General features: G+C 35.2%; 1 protein-coding gene across 1 annotated transcript in view; it reads left to right on the top strand.

The window, feature by feature from the left end:
- The window catches only part of Rsf1 (remodeling and spacing factor 1), a 151,462-nt gene that overhangs the window by 112,763 nt on the left and 17,770 nt on the right, over positions 1-20,929 (top strand). Inside the window, exons 6-9 of the mRNA XM_010633303.2 lie at positions 4,066-5,834; positions 7,546-7,752; positions 12,553-12,657; positions 14,130-14,209. Coding sequence (XP_010631605.1) covers positions 4,066-5,834; positions 7,546-7,752; positions 12,553-12,657; positions 14,130-14,209 — 2,161 coding nt within the window. The remainder of the gene's footprint in view (positions 1-4,065; positions 5,835-7,545; positions 7,753-12,552; positions 12,658-14,129; positions 14,210-20,929) is intronic.

Raw genomic sequence — 20,929 nt, 5'->3', positions numbered from 1 at the left:
ACCCAACATTTTGACAAAATTTTCATTTGTTTTTAAAAGGTTACAGTTAAAACTTTTCTTTCCATTTTCCACCCCATTCTTCTTCCTTCTATTCATTTATTCATTCATTAATTCTGAGATAGGGTTTCACTGTGTAGTTCATACTGACCTTGAACTCATTGTGTAGCCCAAGCTGGCCCCTAACTCAACAGTGATCCTTCCTGCCTCAGCCTCCAAGGTGTTGGGATTCCAGGCTTGTGCTACCAGGCCTGGCTCTCTTTCTCTCTCCAGGAACAGCTACATTTCTGTGATTGTTCTACATATTTGTTTATATATATGTACATGACCACTCCAATACATTGTAGTTTATATGTTTTATAGCTTTTGTACAAATAGTATCATACTCTACCTGTTCTTTTGCAGTTTGCTTTTTCCACTCATTCTGTCTAGATACCCATATCTATCATGTAAATTTTTGTCTTTCATTTTAATGACCAGATAGTGATTATTTATTCATTCTTCCATTTGAAGGATATTTAGGTTGTTTCTAAATTCAACAATGCTGTACAAATATTCATTTATGAAATATATGTTCATATATATTTATATATGTGTGTGTGGTTGTAAATGTTCTGTAGGAATAGAATACTGAGTGATATATATTTGCATTTAATGTCAGTTAATTTTTTTCTCACTATAGATCTGAAATAGTTTGAATCTAACATACTATTTTGAAAGTTCTTCTGACTTGTCATAACTGAAAATCAGTCTTTGTCTTAAAAGAAAACCTTATCAGCTATTAGTTACCCCTTTATCACCCAAAGATGACAAGTCCAAAATATATTAAGTGGATGAGTAATTTTTTGTAAGTAAGGAGAGTAGGAAGCAAAAATGAAAGGCAATTATATCAAAAAGTATTGTACTTGGCTTTTTAAATTTTTTCTGCAATAAAATGTCAGTAAGTCTAGGTCTTACATAGTAGTTTCCTGAAATCATCCAGAACCTTTCCTAGTCTGCTATTTTTATTATGTGGCTCCTTTATCATGATTGCTCCTTCTCCTGGTGTTGTGTGCAGAATCTGGATATGAAGAAAGGAAAAGGCAAAAAAACTCAAGCCAACTGAATCCTATTCCTCACCTGATATTCTCATACATCTCATTGATTGCAACTGGATCATTTGAGTCATACCTGTAATGTATCTGAGGAGGCAAACACCTTCCTGAACAAAGTTAGAGTTTTGTTAGTAAGAGGAGGAGGTTTTGCCGCCTGCCTTGCAAGTACAAAGTCCCAAGTTCAATCCCCGATACCCTCCCCCCCAAAATACTGTGTAGGCACCCATTGATATCACCCACTGTTAATTTATGTAGAATATTCAATTTTGCCTTGAGTGGTTAGGAAAGCATATATCAGATAATTGGTAAATATTTGTTGAGTGAATGAAACTTACAATAAATATCAATTCTCTTAAATCACCTTAAGTGTGGCGGGAAATGTTGGTGTTCAGTTTTATTTTTCAAATAAAATTTCCTTTAGTTTTATTGCTTCAGTATTCATGCCTGTGAAACTCATTCACATTCTCTTTTGCAATCACTTTTTGACTAATCTTGAAGGAATCTCATATGATTGTGTGACTTTTTTCATTTTTTATCATCATGTTTAAGTTTCTATTCTCTCATGAGTCTTCTGTTTTCTGTACGGTTATAGAGACATACCATGTAATGTGGGGAACTAGAGTAATAATTGTCATTTTTTTTTTCTTAAAGAACTGAGCCAAATACAAAATCTCCAATGATACATCATATTTGGGATAAGAGAAATTTATTACCAGTGAAGAATAATAGTTGAGGTTATTTAGTCCAGCTGCTTTATTTATAGTTGAACAAATGAAAACCAGAGAGTTTATGGCATACTCCAGAGGTACCACTAACTCAGGATAAATGAATCTCAGAGTTTTGAACCTCATGTCATTTCTCATTTTGTTCTATGTGTTACTTGATTCAAAATCATTTTACCCCAAATAAAAAGTGATTAAAATAAAGTGCTGTTTTACACTATGGGGTAGAGTCACGATGTGATTCTGTGATGCTTCCTGAACCATAAATATATAGGAGATACATTAAATCGTGTTCAGTAAATGAACACTTAGTACTAGGTTGGTGTTCATTTTATAGGTAGCAGTCTGTGTTTTAAAGCTATTAGCAAACTACTGTTAAAATGTTTATTTAATTAATGTTCCTAATACACTGACCAAGCTCAGTGAGAATTTACTAAATCTAGTGAGTGATGGAAAAAAGGAAGAAATATAAATTAATCCGTCATCTTTAGATTTTTTTAGTACCATACGTTAAAACACCAGTGGTGTAAAGTAGTACTGACACTTTGATCTCAAGCTCTGAATGGTTCTAAATAGATTTTGAGTTTTTTTATTTGCTACATAACTGGACATTTTTAAAACATGAAGATTGGTAGTAAGAACATTCACTTTTAATGATGTATTAAATTCTTAATTTAAAAAATCATACTGCACTCTGTTTCCCTTCTCTCTATTCCATTTATTATGCCCCCATGAAATTTATTATATCCCCATGGAATATATCATACTCTGGTTTTTCAACAACACTCTGCAACATTTTAAAAAGAAATTCATAGCTTGGCAAAACTTTTTTTCAAATTTAAGGTTTTTCATTTGTAAATGGATGGAGTGTATACATAAATTAGTAATGAATACAGAAAATACTCTCAATTTAAGAGTACAATCTATGCTGTTTCTGTAATTGTTTTTAGAGGTTATGCTATTTACCTAGATGTGACATTTGTTATGTTTAAATCTGCTCTAGTAGTTGCTCCATAAAAGTTGAACTACGTAGTAAGTAAAAAGAGGCAACAACAGGTGAACCTAAATAGTTGTTTGGAAAATATTAACTTCTTACCTAGTGAATAATGGCATTTGATTAGGTAAATTGTACAACCACTTTGAGAACCCTTATATAATCATAAAGCTTGATTTAATTTTTTGTTTTTTGAGGCAGGATCTTGCTATGTAGTTCAGGTTGGCTTTCAACTCAGTAGTCAGCACAGGTTGACTCTGAATTCACAGCAATCCTCCTGCCTCAGCCTCCCAAGTGCTGGGATTACTGATGTATACACCATACCTGGCTGATTTTTTAGCAGGGCATTTAACATAAGAAAGCATTAGTGTTTTAATAAAAAAAATTCAGGGCAAACAAATTCAGATAAGTGAAAAATATCTAAGATCAGAATAAATTTTAAAATATTAAATTTTAAGTATTGTTAAAATAAATTCTAAAATATTACTTGTGATTGCCTCTAAGTAGTAGGGTTATGGGCATTTTCTTTTGTCTTTTTTAATTTTCCAATATTGTATTCATGTTACTGCAATGAAGTTAAGTGCTCAATGACTTTCAAAGAATGGTTGTCAGTGTATAAAACAAAGTTAGAAATGTTTTCTGTAATATTTTCATTTTTTTTTTTGTTTTTTAACCTGGGATCAAACTCAGGACCTTGTGTTTGCGAGGCAGGTGGCGGAACCACTGAGCTAAATCCCTGGCCTTCGATTTCATATTTTTGAGCCATCCCTTTAGCTTGAATAAATTGTTTGAGCTATATAATTGTTTGCATTCCATTGAGAACCCTGAAGCTAAAAGTAACATAAATCCAAAAGTATTTCTGAATAATGGTTTTTTAATATCTAGAAGATGTGCTTTACAATTTTGTCATTTTCTTCATTGTCAAATATCCAATGATAAAAGCCACTTGTTTGAAAGAAGAAATTCAAATGGAAGCACAGTGGACCCTTGACTTACGAACTTGATCAGTTCCCAAGGGCTAGTTGTAAGTCAAGTTGATTGTATAAGTCATTACAGCTGAATTGTGGATGTTTACCTTGGGTACACACTATGGATAACAAGAGGCAGATGAATTTTCCATTAACCTAATTAACCCAAGTTGTTTATATGTCAGGTCAATCATAACTTGAGGGTTCACTGTATATCTTATATTAAATCTTTTGTATTTTATAATCTTGAATGTTTCCATTAACATAATTAAACTTTTTCTGATTTTTAGAGGAACAGAAGGAAACCGAAAAGGCGAAAGAAGAGAGGCCAGTGGATTCCGTAAACCACTCCACAGCCAGTGTTTTAGAAGACACTACTTTTAAAGTTGAAAAAGAGGATGAAAAGGAACTTATAAAACTTCCAGTCATTGTAAAGCTAGAAAAATCATTGCCAGAAAGTGAGGAAAAAAAGATTATCAAAGAAGAAAGTGATTCTTTCAAGGAAAACATCAAACCTGTTAAAGTTGAAGTGAGGGAATGTAGAACAGATCCCAGAGATAGCAAAAGTAGCATGGAGAAAGTGGGAACACAAGAACCTGAGAGGCTAGAATTTGGTGGCAATGTCAGATCTTCTCAGGACATTACAGAAAAATCTACTGAAGAGACTGAGAAACTTAAAAATGACCAGCAGGCAAAAATACCACTTAAAAAGCGAGAAATTAAACTGAGTGATGATTTTGATAGTACAGTCAAAGGACCTTTGTGTAAATCTGTTACTCCAACAAAAGAATTTTTGAAAGATGAAATTAAACAAGAGGAAGAGACCTGTAAAAGGATCTCTACAATCACAACTTTGAGTCATGATGGAAAACAACTGGTAAATGGAGAAGTTAGTGATGAAAAGGTAACTCCAAATCTTAAAACAGAACAAATAGAGACAAAGTTTTCTGATACAAAGGAAGACATCTGTAGCAACCTTTCTAAGGACAGGAGTGTCATCATGGAAGGAAATGGAACTGAGTGCTTAAATTCTGTCATAACTAGTACTAAAATACATGATCTCGAGAAGGAAGTGGTTCCTTTAGGGAAAGTTGAAGATGGTACAGTATCAGTCTTAGAGACTCACAGTCAGAAAGGGCTGTTAGAGGAACCTGGTCTTTCAGAAATGGAAACTTCTCTTGAGTCTTCTGAAATAGCAAAGGCTCTCTCTTTAAAAACTGTTTTATCTGCCACTGAATCCTGTACAATTAAAATTGAAGAGAAGCCCCCCAAAAGTAAGAAAGATAACCACCCACAAATTCTAGAAAGTCTTGAAAAATTAGAGAAATCCAAAAAGACATTTCTTGATAAGGACACACAAAGATTGAGTCCAATACCAGAAGAAGTTCCAAAGAGTACAATAGAATCAGAAAAGCCAGGCTCTCCTGGGGCAGTTGAAAATTCCCCACCATCTAAAATGTCTGACCATTGTGAGAAACTAGCCTCAGCAAAAAAAGGAGTAGAATGTCAGAGTATAAATTCTGTTGTAGGTCTGGAAAAAACAGTCCCAGAAATTCTAACACAGGATTCTGATTCCATGAAGGTGGAAATGGATAATCTGGACAATACCCAGAACTCTGGCTTAGGTGATTCTTCTGAGACAAAGGATTCTGTACAAAAAAGCAAATTTAAATATAAGTTGGTTCCTGAAGAAGAAACCACTGCCTCAGAAAATACAGAGATAACTTCAGAAAGGCAGAAAGAAGGTATCAAATTAACAATTAGGATATCTAGTCGGAAGAAGAAACCAGATTGTCCCCCTCAAATTCTAGAAGCAGAAAACAAGCAAGAGAAGACAGAAAAAGAAGAGGAGAAAACAAACATGGGTCGTACTTTAAGGAGGTCTCCGAGAATATCCAGACCTACAGCAAAAGCAGCTGAGATCAGGGATCAGAAAGCTGATAAAAAAAGAGGCGAGGGAGAAGATGAAGTAGAGGAAGAGTCAGCAGCTTTGCAAAAAACAGACAAAAAAGAAAATTTGAAAAAAACAGAGAAGGATACAAACTCTAAAGTAAGCAAGGTAAAAGTTCTACTCTGAGTGTTAAATATTAGTTAGAAATAGTTGTTGTGTATATGTATTTGTAGCTTTTTGCTTTTGACCAAAACAGTCATTCCAAGGTAACTGGGGGGTACTTTATTGCTCTTAGTAGTTATCCCCAGATAATACATTTCAAGACTGTCTCTGTTTACTCTTATTTCCTTTTAAACGTTTTTCTACTGTAGGCAGAATATATCCTTTTGTAAACTGTTAAGTAATACCTACCCTGTAAGATTATAAAATGAAAATTCTTTGCAACCATCATTTGTAGTTTGGGGTACATATTGTTTCAGTCCCTTTTCCATGTATTTATGTATGTTCTTACCAACATTTTCACTATATGAAAAATAAATTTGATCCAATTAGTTAATTTTTCTGTGCGCTCATTTAATATATAGTCCACCTTTCATTTATTAATGAACACATAGTATTTCATAGTGTGGCTATACCTCAGTTTATTTAACCACTCCCTTGTTAATTGACATTTAGGTTGTTTCCAATTTTTCACTATTACAGGCAATGCTGCATTGAAGATCCTTTTGGACATGAGTGAGTATTTCTTTAGAATAGACTCCTAGAATTGGAATTGCTGGGTCAAGGGGCATGTGTAGGATAATTTCTAATAACAGTCGCCACATTGCCCTGCAAAAAGGCCCTATAAATGTACCATCTCATCCCAGTGTATGAGGATGCCTGTTTTTCCCTGTTTTAATCGTTAGTCTTAGAAGCCAGTATCCTCTTTTTATGTGATACTTTTATATTAGAAAATCTTGTAAAAATTGTTGGCTTTAGTCTACATAGTTCAAAGCCAACTTACACTTACCACATGAGACCTTGTCCCAAGAAAAACAAAGAAAAAGTCATTGACTATCTGTTGGAGTTTATTATAATTAAAAATGCTACTTTTGCTTTTAATTTATTTACATGACCAGATTTTTCTTCATTGTAAGTGATCCTTTGTTCCCCGAAATACTGAATTTTTAATTATTTACTTAAAACATTTTGTTTTTCTTAGAATTATTTTGTTTTTAGCTGGAGGCCTAAAATGAGAGAATGGTATGAAATGCAAGTTAAAAGATTGCAAAACTAGACAATAAAATGCTGTTCACAGCATTGCAGACTTACTCAAGTTTGTCAAGATTTTTATATCCAGCTCTGACCCAGTTAAAAATTTTAAGATCATTTCTAATATAGGCTCTAAAGTAAAACAGTGAATATGTAGTCATCTTTTTGTTATTGATACGGTCTTTAAGATGTGCATGGCCTTTGACCCAGAATTCTCTTCGAGGAATTTATCCTAACCACAAGTTTTTATAAAAATTTATATTTGCAAGTAAACATTGTTTATAAAGTGAAAAATGGGAAACAACTACCTAAATGTCTAAGAGGGGATTAGATTAATACATTCATGTGATGGCATATTATTCAGTAATTTGTATTGATGTTACGAAAATATTTAATGTAGAAGAAAAACATTTATTTATAAGACAATAATCATTTAAATTCCATTTTTGAAGCCCCCCCCCAAAAAAGGAAATGTATACCAGAATTTAATAGTAGGTATATCTGGCAATGAGACAATTATAATATTTTCTTTATATATTAACTAAATAGCCCACAAGAGAGATAAACAGTGGTTTTTAAAATGTTTTTTCTTATCATATCAGATTTTCTTAATTTTATTTTATATAAGGTAAAACCCAAAGGCAAAGTTCGATGGAGTGGTTCTCGAACACGTGGTAAATGGAAATATTCCAGCAATGATGAAAGTGAAGGCTCTGACAGTGAAAAGTCATCTGCAGCTTCAGAAGAGGAAGAAGAAAAGGAAAGTGAAGAAGCCATCTTAGCAGATGATGATGAACCATGCAAAAAATGTGGCCTTCCAAACCATCCTGAACTAGTATGTACCTGATCTAAATGAACAATATTTAGTGCTTGGTTTGTCAGCACATACACTGAAAGAGCAACATTTGTATTGCGAGTATGTTATAGTTGACTGGAGCAGCCTAATTCTTCTGTGTTTTATCATGATTTGATTTTTTTTTTAATGTTATCGAGCTTGTATTCTACAAAGTGGTTTTTATTTCTTTTTCTCAAATGACAACCCCTTTTGAATAAGTACAAGGATCAGTATCTTTCTTTCATTCTATGTGGCATATATATTGATATTTTCTCTACTTAACAGCAGTGCACCCCTGATCTCTCACATTTCAGTGAGTTTATTCAAATATTTCTATCCTGGTTGGTCAAAATGGCACATGCCTATAATCCTAGCTACTGTGGAAGCTGATGCAAGAGAATCACAAGTTTGAGGCCAGCCTGGGCAACTTAGCAACCTGTCTCAAAGTGAAAAATAAGGGTTGGAGATGTAGCTCACTGGTGTAATGCCCTGGATCCAATATGCAGTACTGTTAAGGAAAAAATAGCAAAACCCAGAAACTTGTTCTTTACATTTTTTTTCTTTCCCTTTTAAGTTATAATTTTGAACTACCAGCTTTAAGTTAGATCTGAAAGCCTCATTGCTTTCCACTAATAATACATAAATCAAGTAGTAACTTAGTAGGACTTTAAATTTTTAAAAATGGGTGGTTATAAAATATATAGGGGGAATAAATTATAAACCAGATATATTCAGAATAGTAACATATTTATATGGCATTTTCTTATCCAAGGAGTAAGCTCTTCCAAGGTGGCCTACATTAGGATAACCAGTTCCTAATCTGAATATATTATGTGCAGTTCATTAGAGAGTTTATTCCCTCTATATGCTGTGCAATTCTACTATTTTTAAAGACAAGTTGCAACTATTAAGTAGAAAGAAGTATAAAGAGTGATCCTTCTACATGAGATGTGTGGAGCAGAAATGTTTTAGGATCTTCCATAGTAGCAGTAGCACAACTATAGCACACATACTACAGCAGGCTGTTTGTTATCTCTGAAACCTCTAGAAAGTTCATCACACTGCTCTAAAGTTTTGTTGTTGTTGTTGTTGTTGTTGTTTGTTTTTTGAGACAGGGTCTCACTATGTAGTTGAGACTGACCTGGAACTCACTATGTAGCCCAGGCTGGTCTTGAACTCACAGCGATCCTCCTGCCTCAGCCTCCCAAGTGCTGGGATTACAGGCATGTGTGACCACACCCGGCTCTGCTCTAAAGTTTTAAACCTAACTAAGCGCTAGTCCTTTAGGCTCTGCAGTATGTTACGATGGGAAAACCATGGTGCCAGACAGACATGGTTCAGATCTCCCTTCTACCACTTAACAGGTACTATCCTTTCTGTATTTTGATGTTTTCATTGTAAAAGTAGACTGGCACCACATGTTTCAGAGTGATATTTTAAAAACTTACGTAAAGTTGCCTAGCAAAGTTTCTGATACCTATTATATGCTGGGTTAAAAGTAAATTCTGGTTTACTATCGTTTCTAAAAATAAAATCAGTGAATTTTATCATATCCCTGTAGTTTCTGAAATTTCAAGTAAAAGATGTAGGTTGGAAATGATTTTAACTCTGTTAAGAGTAGACGCTGAAATTAATCTCAGAAGTCTGTTCTGAGCATTTTTTGATCATCAAGTCTATGAAAGTTCAAAGTTTTTTTTTTTTTTTTTTTTTTTTTTTTTTGGTACCAGGAATCAAATGCAGGACCTTGTGCTTGCAAGGCAGGTGTGGTGCCACTGAGATAAATCTGCAGTTCCTGAAAGTTCTAATTTTTATGCAGTAAGGTCAAGAGAAGGTTTGAGATGGCCTTTTCTGCCTTTTAAATCAAGGAATAAGCGGTGCTTTTGTGTTATTTACTTACATTTTCTAATGTTCTTTTAAGCAGAAAGAGTACATTATTACTTAAGATAGCAGTAGCTGTCCATGACGAAGTGGGTGAGAGGGAAGAAGTAAAATGGAGTGAGCAGAAATACGAAGGAAAGAGTTGTCCAGTTCTGGGAGCACACACAGAATTTGTATTTATTTTAATGACCATGTAAAAAATCCCACTGTTGCTTACTTTGTAAAGGAGTATGACATTAGATACTGAAGATCTCTTTACTGCATACGTGTACTAATCAAAATAAAAATTTGGAAAAAGAAGCTGAAGATGTCAAAATAGAATAGATTTCTCATGTCAAGTGTTTAAGAGTAAGCTTCAAAAAAAAATAAACAGCTATTATATGTTAAGTGGTAGGGATAGGTTGCTGAGCTAGAAATAAATGCTCCCTTGTCCTCATTGAGCTTATAGCCAAAAAGCAATAAATTCATAAATAAGTGTAAAGGGCCGGGGATTTAGCTCAGTGGCACTCGCCTGCCTTGCAAGCACAAGGTCCCAAGTTTGATCTCCGGTACCAGGAAAAAAAAAAAAAACAGAACAAAACATAAATAAGTGTAAAACTCTGCATCATCTGTCAGATGCTTTAGTCAGAATAAGTAGATCTATGTCTGAGGCTTAGCTACCTTACGTGGTAGTTATTCAGTGACAATTTGTCTTTATCGTGGAATAGAGATAGTCTTCATTTTAGGAATAAGCTAAAATTAGGAATGTTTAGTTGTAATTTTTATTATTCAAAATTTAAAGTGTTTTACCATAGAAACAGTGTGATAAATAGAATTGGGTGCCTGTGTAACATGTTCCTATATAACCAGTCATGCACTTGGTGTACAACATAGTAGAACTTACTACTAAATTTTGGTCATTGTGATCAAGTGATAATACATTATATGGAGAGGGAAGAAAGTAGTTTTCCAGTTGTAATCTTCTTTCTTTTTGGTACTGGGAATCGAACTCAGGACCTTGTGCTTGTGAGGCATTCAGCAGCACCACTGAGATAAATCCCTGGTGCTCCACTTTTAATCTTTTCTCCCCCATGGCTCAGTTAGAAACTACATGTATACTAGGGTTGAGCAAATAAAGTGTACCTAATAGACAGGGTCCTCACTTTTAGCAAAAGCAATAGTAGAATGAACCTTATCATGGTGTATTAGAGCTGTAAATATTAGGATGAACTCATGCATATTTTAATATGTATACAGAAATATAGGTTGTGTTTGTGTGTGTATATCAATATAAATACACACAGTGGTACCTTGGTTTACAAACTTTGTGATTTGGGGAAGATGGCCATGGTCATGTTCGTTACTCGCTGTGGAGTTTGCAAAGGGAAGCAAGATTTTGCTGAACCCCTTTGTGTGCTAACTGAATTGTTTGCAAAACAGAAACATTTGTGAACCTGTCCTCTGAAAAGAGCTTAACATTAGTTATATATAATAGTGGTGAACATTCAGACCACCCAGATTTTGGTTTCTAAGTGGTATTTTTCCATTGAAAGAACCAGAGCTTCTTGGAGAAATGATTGATTCTAAGGCTTGGGCAGGGAAAACATAAGATGGTCCTGGAGCATTCTGTAGTGCCAGAAAGTGAGGAAGTACTTTAAAATAATAAACAGAAACATATAAACAAGCAAAGAGATAAATCCTAAAGACACAGAAACCAGTGTGGAGGAGCATCCGTTGTGCCCATGGTTTGAACAATTCCAAGAACAAAATAAATAGACACAGGATATTTGCATAGCTTATCATACCTTCCTCAGGACCAAATTTGGGACCTTGCACTTGCCAGGCAGTTATGGTGCCACTGAGCTACATCCCCATCCCCCTCCAAAATATTTGTATAATAATTTATTAATTACTGTAGTGATTTAATTAGGTCCAAAGTCCACAACACCAGTCTAATCATGAGAAAACATTGCCCAAACCCAAATTCAGGGACAGTCTATAAGATAATGGACTAGAATTCTTCAGGCCGTCAAAACATGGAAAACAGATAGAAGGACTTACAGATTGGAGAGGAAGAAGATCGGACTAAGTGCAATGTAGTAATCCTGGATTTAGAATCAGAAAAAGTACAATTAATGGAAGAACTTGTAAAATCTGATATTGTATTCATTTAAAGTTTTTTGTTGTTGTTGTTAGCGGCCTTGTGGCTATATAAAATTTTAACCTTGTGAAAGAAGAGGGAAGGGTAAATGGGAGGTAATATTTCTGCAACTCTTCTTTAAATCTAAAATTGTTTAAAAATTAAATGTTTTTTGAGTTCAACATTCATGAATGTACCATGTAACATTTTAGAGAGTTGGTCATCTTAATCTCAAGGAGCAATAAAAGAACAACTGTAAGACTAGTTGTTATTAATAGTAGCCTTTATATTGAACATACGGTTCTGAATATAGTTCCATTCTTTTCTATATCTTAGCCCTTCATTTGAATTTACGTGCTAAACGGAACTATATGGGTTTCTTATATACAGGTGTTTGAAATGCTATTAAAATTGAATTTTTTCATATTTTAAAATTCTATATGTGGTAGATTAGTTTTTGATACTTGCATTTAAAACTTTGTTATAAATCATGCTGTTACCATCTTTATGACAGACTATAAAGTAATTCTAACTCTTGTTTAGAAAGGAGTTGCTATTTTTCACTTAATTTTATACCTCTACATTTTCTTGGGGTTTTTTGGGGGGTGGGGGACAGGGGTTAAAGTTTTTTAAAAACTGCCATGTCAGACCTCTAATTATCAGAGCAGTTTTATTCATTACCTTTATGCACATAAAGAATAATTTGCAGTAGAGTACTAAGAAATATTGAAATGTCATTATTTTAGTGTAAGAGTCATGTAGTTTAGTCATAGTTAGGTTGACCTCATTGTGGTTTATTTCAGATTCTTCTGTGTGATTCTTGTGACAGTGGATACCACACCGCCTGCCTCCGCCCTCCTCTGATGATCATCCCTGATGGAGAATGGTTTTGCCCCCCATGTCAACATGTATGACCCAGCCCAGCCCTTGGTTTTATATCCGAATTAATAATACTTTTTAACAGTCACTTGATGTCTTCCAATTTCAAAGCAATTTGTAAATACTGTTGCCTCTTGTTTAGATGTCTACCTTTTAATATCTTTTAGGTCTTCTTTTTGCTTTTTCCAAAGCAATTTTCAGAAGTCCTCCAATTTTTGTAAAATCATGTATTTTGGCATGTGAAATAAAAAATTTTTTTTGGTATGGGGGATTGAACTTGGGACCTTGCACTTGTGCGATAGGCGGCAGCATCACTGAGCTAAATTCCCGGCCCATCGTCATGTATTTCACACATGTATTTATCACATTTGTTATATGCACGCAGAGCACTAGATTCAGATAAATAACAGGGAAAGAAGTAAGTGTCTGTAGTTTATCCTGTTCTCTTATATTTCATTTCTGTCTACTGTTTTGTTGGTAGTTTTACTGCTAATATCAGGATTAGAAGAAACGTGGTTTTCTTCTGTATGATTCAGATGCATTTCTTTTGAGAGTGAACAATAGGATATCTCTGTCCCACTGTAAGAACTAGCCATTTAGGTACTTGTATTACCAGCCCACACTCATTGTTTTTAACGTGCTGCATGTTATATTTCTTAGTGAAGTGTAGTTCTGTGGTTTAGCATAGCTTGGCCAAATAATACTTTTCAAGGTCAGTAATCATGGCATTGTTTTGTACATTTTTTTCAATCTATTTTTTTAAATGTAGATATTGGCACTTCTATATAATACTCTCCCTTAAAATGTCTTGAATCTTTTTTAAAATTGTAAACATTGTTTTTTATATGGTTGCACCAAATTTTATTTTTACAAGTTTATTGTGAGACTAGGGATCAAAGTAAGCTATATCCCCAGCTGCTTTTTAAAAAATTATTTTGAGACAGGGTCTTCCTTAGTTGCACAGAACGGGCTTGCACCTGTGATCCTTCTGCCTCAGCCTCCTAGAGTGCTGAGATTACGGGTGTATACCACCATGCCTGGTTCCGAATGCTATTTTTTACCCCATTAAGTTTATTGGGACATTTAAAGCAAACAATACAGTTACATTTATAATTGGGATTTTGTACCTTTACATGATAGGTCTTGGTTCTTATTTTTCCCCCATACATCTGCCCTCTCTTCACCCCTTCACCCTTCCCTATTTACAACCTGAATGCTGTTTTAATTATGGACTACTGCTAGTGAGATAGGCACAGAATGTGGTAGGTTTTTTTCCTCCTGGCAAAACTATTAAGTTTCTGTAATGTGTGTTTCTCTGGGCTCATTTTCTCTTGAGTGATGCCAAAGCTGAAGTACCTCTTTAAATTAAACACAAGCTTAAATATTCATTCATTATATGGCCCCTTGTCAGCTCTTACAGCACAATACCCATGAGCTTAATATGTATGTGATAAATTATTGTGGAAAGGTGTTTAAAATGACATACATTTTACTCCTTCAGAAGCTGCTGTGTGAAAAATTAGAGGAACAGTTGCAAGATTTGGATGTTGCCTTAAAGAAGAAGGAGCGTGCTGAAAGAAGGTATTTGTGTGTGTGCTGATGTTTTATTTAGGAATTTGACAGTTATCTTGCAGTATAAATGAATGGATCTATCTGAAGCGGGAATTGGCAAAATGCAGTGAGGATCAGATCTGGCCTCCTGCTTATGTTTATACTGCCTGCTAAGAATGGTTTTGTGTTTTTAAGTGGCTGGAAAGAACAAAAGTATTATAATCCTATTTCATGACACATGAGAATTGACATTCAAATTTCATTGCCCATAACTAGAATTTTATTGGAACACAGCTTTGCTCATTTGTTTATATATTGTCAGTAGTTGCTTTTGCCTTACAGTAGTAGAGTTGAAGAATTGGAATAGACATTTAATGACCCACTATACTTGAAAAATTTATCATTCCCTTTCACAGAAAAGTTTGTCAATCTTTGAGTATTTTTCAGGACCTACTGTGAATAAATGTTAGCCCAAGTAGAGATTTTGTACTTAACTACCATAATGAACATAAGAAAACTTTAAAACCAGCCTAGGGCCGGGGATTTAGCTCAGTGGTTCTGTCACCTGCCTTGCGAGCGCAAGGACCCGAGTTCGATCCCTGGTGCCAAAAAAACAAAACAAAAAAAAGAACCAGCCTAAAACCTACTCAGGTCATCTCTTCACATGGGCAGTGTTAACACTGGTGAATAAAGACCATTTAATTGCTGCACTGTGTCATATGATGACTGTATGTATGAGATGTCTCCATTTCATTATGCTGTAGTGTCATCTACAGCAGTTGAAGAAAGTTTCTTAGAGGAAGCCTGACTAAACTTTAATACTTAAAAAGTTCAGAATCAAGATGGTAAATTTATACCCCCGCGCCCGATAAGTTTTGCTATATTGTTCAGGCTGGCCATGAACTCACCATGTAGCCCAGGCTGGCCTTGAACTCACAGTGATCCTCCTGCCTCAGCCTTCCAAGTGCTGGGATTACAGGCGTGCGCCACCACAAAGACTAATATTTATACTTTCTTTATTCTGTTTCTACACATTATTCACACTTAAATGTACCAAACTGAAAAGATGAATAAGACAAAGCTCCTCCTTATATGAAACTCATTGTATGAGAGAATCCAGATGCATGAACCAATGATACAATAAAATAAAAGATCCAGTTATATTCAAAACAATACAAGGACATCAAACAGAATCATATTCGTTTTTCTAGGAGTTGGGGTTTTCAGGAATACTTGACAAGATAAAGTTATGCAGATATACATGTAGAGAAGAGATGTTCCAGGCAGTGAGCACAAATACAAGCAAAGGCACAGTATAAAAGTGAGAATAGGAAAATAGGGTTATACCTCTATAAAAGCTGAGCAAGTCCAAATTGCTAACAACTTTGCACACCTGACCATAACATTTGAGTTATTCTCTGTAATCACTGAGAAAACCATCAAAAGAGGGATATAATATTCATTTCATTAAAACATGCTTTAGTAATAGAGAAAGGAATTAGAGAGAGTTGGGGTGTTGGCAGTATATAGTGTAATAGCCTCTGAGACCTGCACTAGGGCAATTTTTATTATAGGAAACTAGATAAGTTGGAGATGATTTTCAGAGGATTAATCTATAGGACTTAACATTGAGTTTCTTATTTTTAGTACTGTGAACTGAACCTAGGACCTTCATACTGAGCTACATTTCCAGCCATTTTTAATTTTGAAACAGTCTTGTTCAGTTACCCAAACTGGGTTTTAACTAGGCTCCTTCTGCCTCAGCATCCCAAAGTACTGGGATTATAATTATTCCTTATGATCCATTTGTACTCTAGTATAGTATGAGAAAATCTAAGCCATGCCTCCTGATTGGTTTTATTATCTTCATTTGCTACTCTTTTAACTTGCATCGTTTGACTTCTGGTGTGCCTCCCAAAATTTAGTTTCCCTTTAGGCATTTAGCTAATTCTATAATCTTTTCATTTTGCTCCATGCAAATATAAACCTTAGTAAATGCCACCTGCAGAACTTGTTTGTTTTGTTTTGTTTTTTGAGGCAGGGTAGTTCAAGCAGGGACTTGAATTCACTGTAGCCCAGGCTGGTCTTAAACTTGTACTGATCTCCTGCCACAGCCTCCTGAGTGCTGGGATTACAGATGTCCAACACTATGCCCAGCTTTTTTTCCCCCTTAACTGTTCAATTTGAGTTATCTGGTGGTAACGGATGTTCTGTGCTACTTATTTTACAGTGTTTAAAGTTGAGTAGGCTTTAAAAAATCATTTTGTGTAGGGCCGGGGATTTAGCTTAGTGGTGCTGCTGCCTGCTTCATAAGTTCAAGGTCCTGCATTTGATCCCCGGTACCCCCCAAAAATCATTTTGTGTAAAAATAAATAAAAATTTTAAAAAGAAAACAGAGGACTGGGGATTTAGCTCTGTGGTTCCATTGCCTTTCTCACAAGCGCAAGGACTAGAGTTCAATCCCTGGGACCCCCCCAAAAAAAAACTGAAGAAAACAGAATGTTTTCAGAAGGACAGTAATTCTACATAAAATTATTAGAACTATTTTGATATGCCAGGTTTCTCCCATTGTTATTTTTGATATTGGAAAATATGTAATGAAGATGCTTCAGAGTAAATCTGAATAATCATTTGATTTTTCCTTTGCCTCAGTCTTTCTCAAATCTGCCTGTCCTTAGAAATTCCTTTGCTTTCTTTATTAGGAGAGACAGAATTAGAGCTAGGATGTTGCAGTAGTGTTGGTAATCCTTTTTATTTAAATGTCATATTTTCTAAAAAGAGATCTCTAATCATGGTTTTACATCACACACTGAGTCCTAGTTGAAATTGAGTCATAGAAAGAAGAAAAAAGTCACTGTTTCATTGAAGACCCATTGAACTCGTTAACTGAATTTTTGCTGTTTGCCAGTTTTCAATCTGGTTAACAAAACTTTTGTTACTATAGCTCCTAGGAGATAGATATAGATACGAATTTTGGGGCGTTCCAATAGTAAAACAGCTGTTTCTATAATAAGTATACCTAAAATAAATATACCTGTAAACCTAAGTAGTTTCATCCATTTTTTACATGTGCATTGTCATTCATTATTTCTAAAAATTGTGAAGAAACTTCCCTAGTGCTCATCCTAACAGTTTAGCACCTTACTTCATGTGTTTGTAGGACAAGAGCATCTTTTACCTTGTTTCCAGTTTGGTCCTTTTTTGCATTTAGTCAAGTCTTATTGGATATCTTTCCCCTAGATCAGTAGTGGTAAAAATAAGGTACACTGGCTGCAGCTGGCTATTTGTTATCATTGAAAGCTCTGACGAGTTGGCCATCACTGCACTAGACTATAGAGCTCTTTAAGGTAGTGTATTCAACAGAGCAAGTATATAATGTGATCTCTATCTTAAAGAGCTCCAGAGTCTATGGAAAAGTGAGTGTTTTGTGACTAGGCAGCAACCATATATAGATCTGGAGTTGCAGTGCTCTATCAAATCTGTTTTAGAACTCTACTGAATTTATAAACATCTTCTTCCGAGCTTGGTACCAGAGATTGTTTGGGAATTCAGATAGGTCCAATACTTGCACAGTGCTGTGACCAATACTTCCATCAGTAGACAGTTGGATTTAGTCAGAGTTGAAGTTTTCCAGATAATATAACAGAGGAAAAGAGAGGGACAAAGAATTTGAATGTGTATGCAAAAGAGTATTTATAATAATGGACCATGAAGTGTAAGCCAGGTAAGGGGGAAGAAGTATGTTAAGAGGGTGATGGATAGTGCTTAAAAGAAGGTAGGGCCAATGGATAGAAGTCCTGCTGGAGTCAAAAGAATTGTTGAAATCAGTAACAGAGTGGAATGAATAAGCTGGAAATTGAGCTAGTAGGAATCAGTGAATAGGATGATACCTGAACTTTGAATTTTGGAAAGAGTGTGGTTATTGGTAATGATAAGGTCTGGCTTAAATATGATAATTGAGTTAGGTAGCAAGATGGAGCAGAAGGTGTACCTTTCCATAAAACATTACTGAATAAGGAAATGATGTGAAGCAAAGTACTTACCTTCAAGATCCTGCCGAAATGTTACCACCTGTTTAAAGCTTTCTCCGCTTTCTCAGTTCTTCAGACTAATCTGGCTTCTCCATGTTTCCTTTGTACTTGTTCATAGTGGTGTATAGTCACTTGTTAAATAACTGTGAAGGAAGCAGCTGTATCATATTTAACTGTAAATTTCTCATCCGGGGGCCGTGGATTTAGCTGAGTGGCACTGTACCTGCCTTGCAAGCACGCGGTCCTAATTTTGATACCTGGCCTAATATGGTGAATGTGAAAAGTGTTTTTTAGTTGAGTTGAGGAAAGAAATAGTGGCCAAGTGAAAATAGAGATTTAAAGACAGAAAAAAATTATCTCAATAAGCATATAGTGATTGTTTAAATCTTTTAAGAAGTATTACAGTAAAAAACACACTCTTTAAAAATGTTCTACTCATTTTGAGCACTTACCCCTGTTCCTGGACTTTCTGAAGCAGTTCTGAAAGTTCTCTTTTCTAAGTGTCTTTAAGAAGTGTAATAGTGAATGCTGCTGCCTTGTGCTATCTAGTGGAGAAGGCAGGCTTGTAAAAACATTATTGTGTTTCCTTATACACCTTATTTGCTAGATCTGATACCATGAGACTTCTGGCTATTTCTCAAAATCAAAATGACTATGAAAGGTAAATATTTTGAGTCCATTTAGGACATCCAATCAGCCACGACAGCACAATTAAAGACAGTCACAAAAGAAGACTTTGAGAAAGAAGCGAGAATGATAGGATATATATGTTCATAGGGACAGGGAGTATTTTGAGGGGGATTTATGGTAGTGTGTGTGTGTTTTAAATATTCACCATATTTTTCAATTGCATTTTTAACTATATGTCACATATTTAATAAGAGTTCAAGCGCCGGGCATTTAGCTCAGTGTTGCTACACCTGTCTCACAAGTGCAAGGTCCTGAGTTTGATCTCTGGTACCAAGAAAAAAGAGAGAAAGAGAGATGCTAGTTCAAGATGTGAAGTCTTCCTTGGACTAGTTCTTTCAAGTAGCAGTTTTCTTACCTTTCATTTGGTTTTTATTAAAATTAATTTATCATTTTCATATATGACAGTTTTTATTTCATAGTTTTATAATCCTGTAGGATTTTCACTAATATGTCAAGGATTGGGCTGGGGATTTGGTTCGGTAGTTCCACTGCCTACCTTGCAAGCACAAGGGGCTGTGTTGTATCCCCGGTACCACAAAAAAAAAAAAAAATAAAAAAAAAAAAAAAAAAAGTCAAGGATTTATAGGTGTGTTATTCAGATTTCAGAGATTGCAGTCCATAGTCCATTGGTTCTGTTGCTTTGGGCCTGAGGTAAGGCTACACATTATGGTGGAAGGGTGTGGTAGGGCAAAGCTGTTTAGGGCAAAGCATGGGATCTCAGAATCCAAAAAGGAGAAAAAGCCAGAGAAACGAAGGGGCAAGATAGACTGTTCAAAAAGTGAAAATAGAAGGAAAAGATGGAAACAAAGTTTTGTACATAGGGAGGGGAGGGGTGTAGAAGGGGAGGGTAAAATCAAATAAAACATATTTAAAGCAAAACAACAAAAAAGATGGGCCCTTCAAAGGCATTGCTGCAGCAACCTGTGTGCTGCACCGGAGCCCAACTCCTGATAATTCATTCAAGGTTATCAGTCTATTCATGAGTTCACAGCTCAGAGCAGTCAGCAGTTCTCCTCTGCCTTGCCCTTTCACCAAGGTGTTTTTTGCCTCCTCACAGGTCTAAAACAATGGAGACAACCATCCATGAACTGACCCTTCTGAATCTGCCCCAAAATAAACCTTCCCTTTAAATTGTTTTTCCCAGGCATTTTGTCACTGTCCTGAAATGCTAACACATTGGAATAGTAAAGGCTGCACTCTAAAAGGACCAGACAAGTAGATCCATTAATTTCCCTCCAGAAGGGATATTACAAGTAAAGGGAGGAAGAGTTGTTAGTATTTTAATTCATTTTAACATATCCTGCATGTCAGAATTCAGCTGTCTTTATTGTATTGGATTAACTTTTCAAAAGTGAGAGAAACCTCCTGTAGTATATAGCTGTTTTGTAAGAGTTGTTGAATTAAAATGAACAAAGGTTTGGGCTGGAGGTTTAGCTCAGTGGTGCTGCCACCTGCCTCAGAAGCACAAGGTACTGAGTTCAGTCCCCAGTCCCCTTCCCCCCCAAATCAACAAAGCTTTATTTTTTTGAAAATGAAATTGTGGAAATGCCATTGGTGGTTCATAGCCTCATTTTCTGGCTTTAAAGATTCCTTTTTGTGACATTATAGGATGCAGAGCTATATCTGCATTGGTTTTTATCTTTATAACAAAATGTGAGTAATCTTAGTGTCATTTACTGGGAACTTGAAAATATTTTGTTATGCATAATTCTTTTTTACAGTGATATTTATTATGATAAAATAATAATTATGTACATGTATACATGGTATATGTAATATATATATGTAATACATCATATTACTAAAAAAAGTCTAACATTAAAAAACACTTAGACTATCCCAAAACCTAGTTTATCCAGTCAAAGCTGGCTTTCCCTCTAATCATGTAATGAAGTTATACCATGGATTTGGTGGCACACACTTGAAGTCCTACCACTCTGGGTGGCTGAAGCAAGAACAGCACAAGTTCAAACCCAGCCTGTGCAGTTTAACAACTTAGCAAGACCCTCTCTCAAAAAAAAAAAAAAAA

This window comes from Fukomys damarensis, unplaced genomic scaffold (assembly GCF_012274545.1).
Source record: "Fukomys damarensis isolate Sample0158 unplaced genomic scaffold, DMR_v1.0_HiC HiC_scaffold_16, whole genome shotgun sequence".
Classification (NCBI taxonomy): domain Eukaryota; kingdom Metazoa; phylum Chordata; class Mammalia; order Rodentia; family Bathyergidae; genus Fukomys; species Fukomys damarensis.
This window is presented reverse-complemented; position numbering and strand designations above follow the sequence as displayed.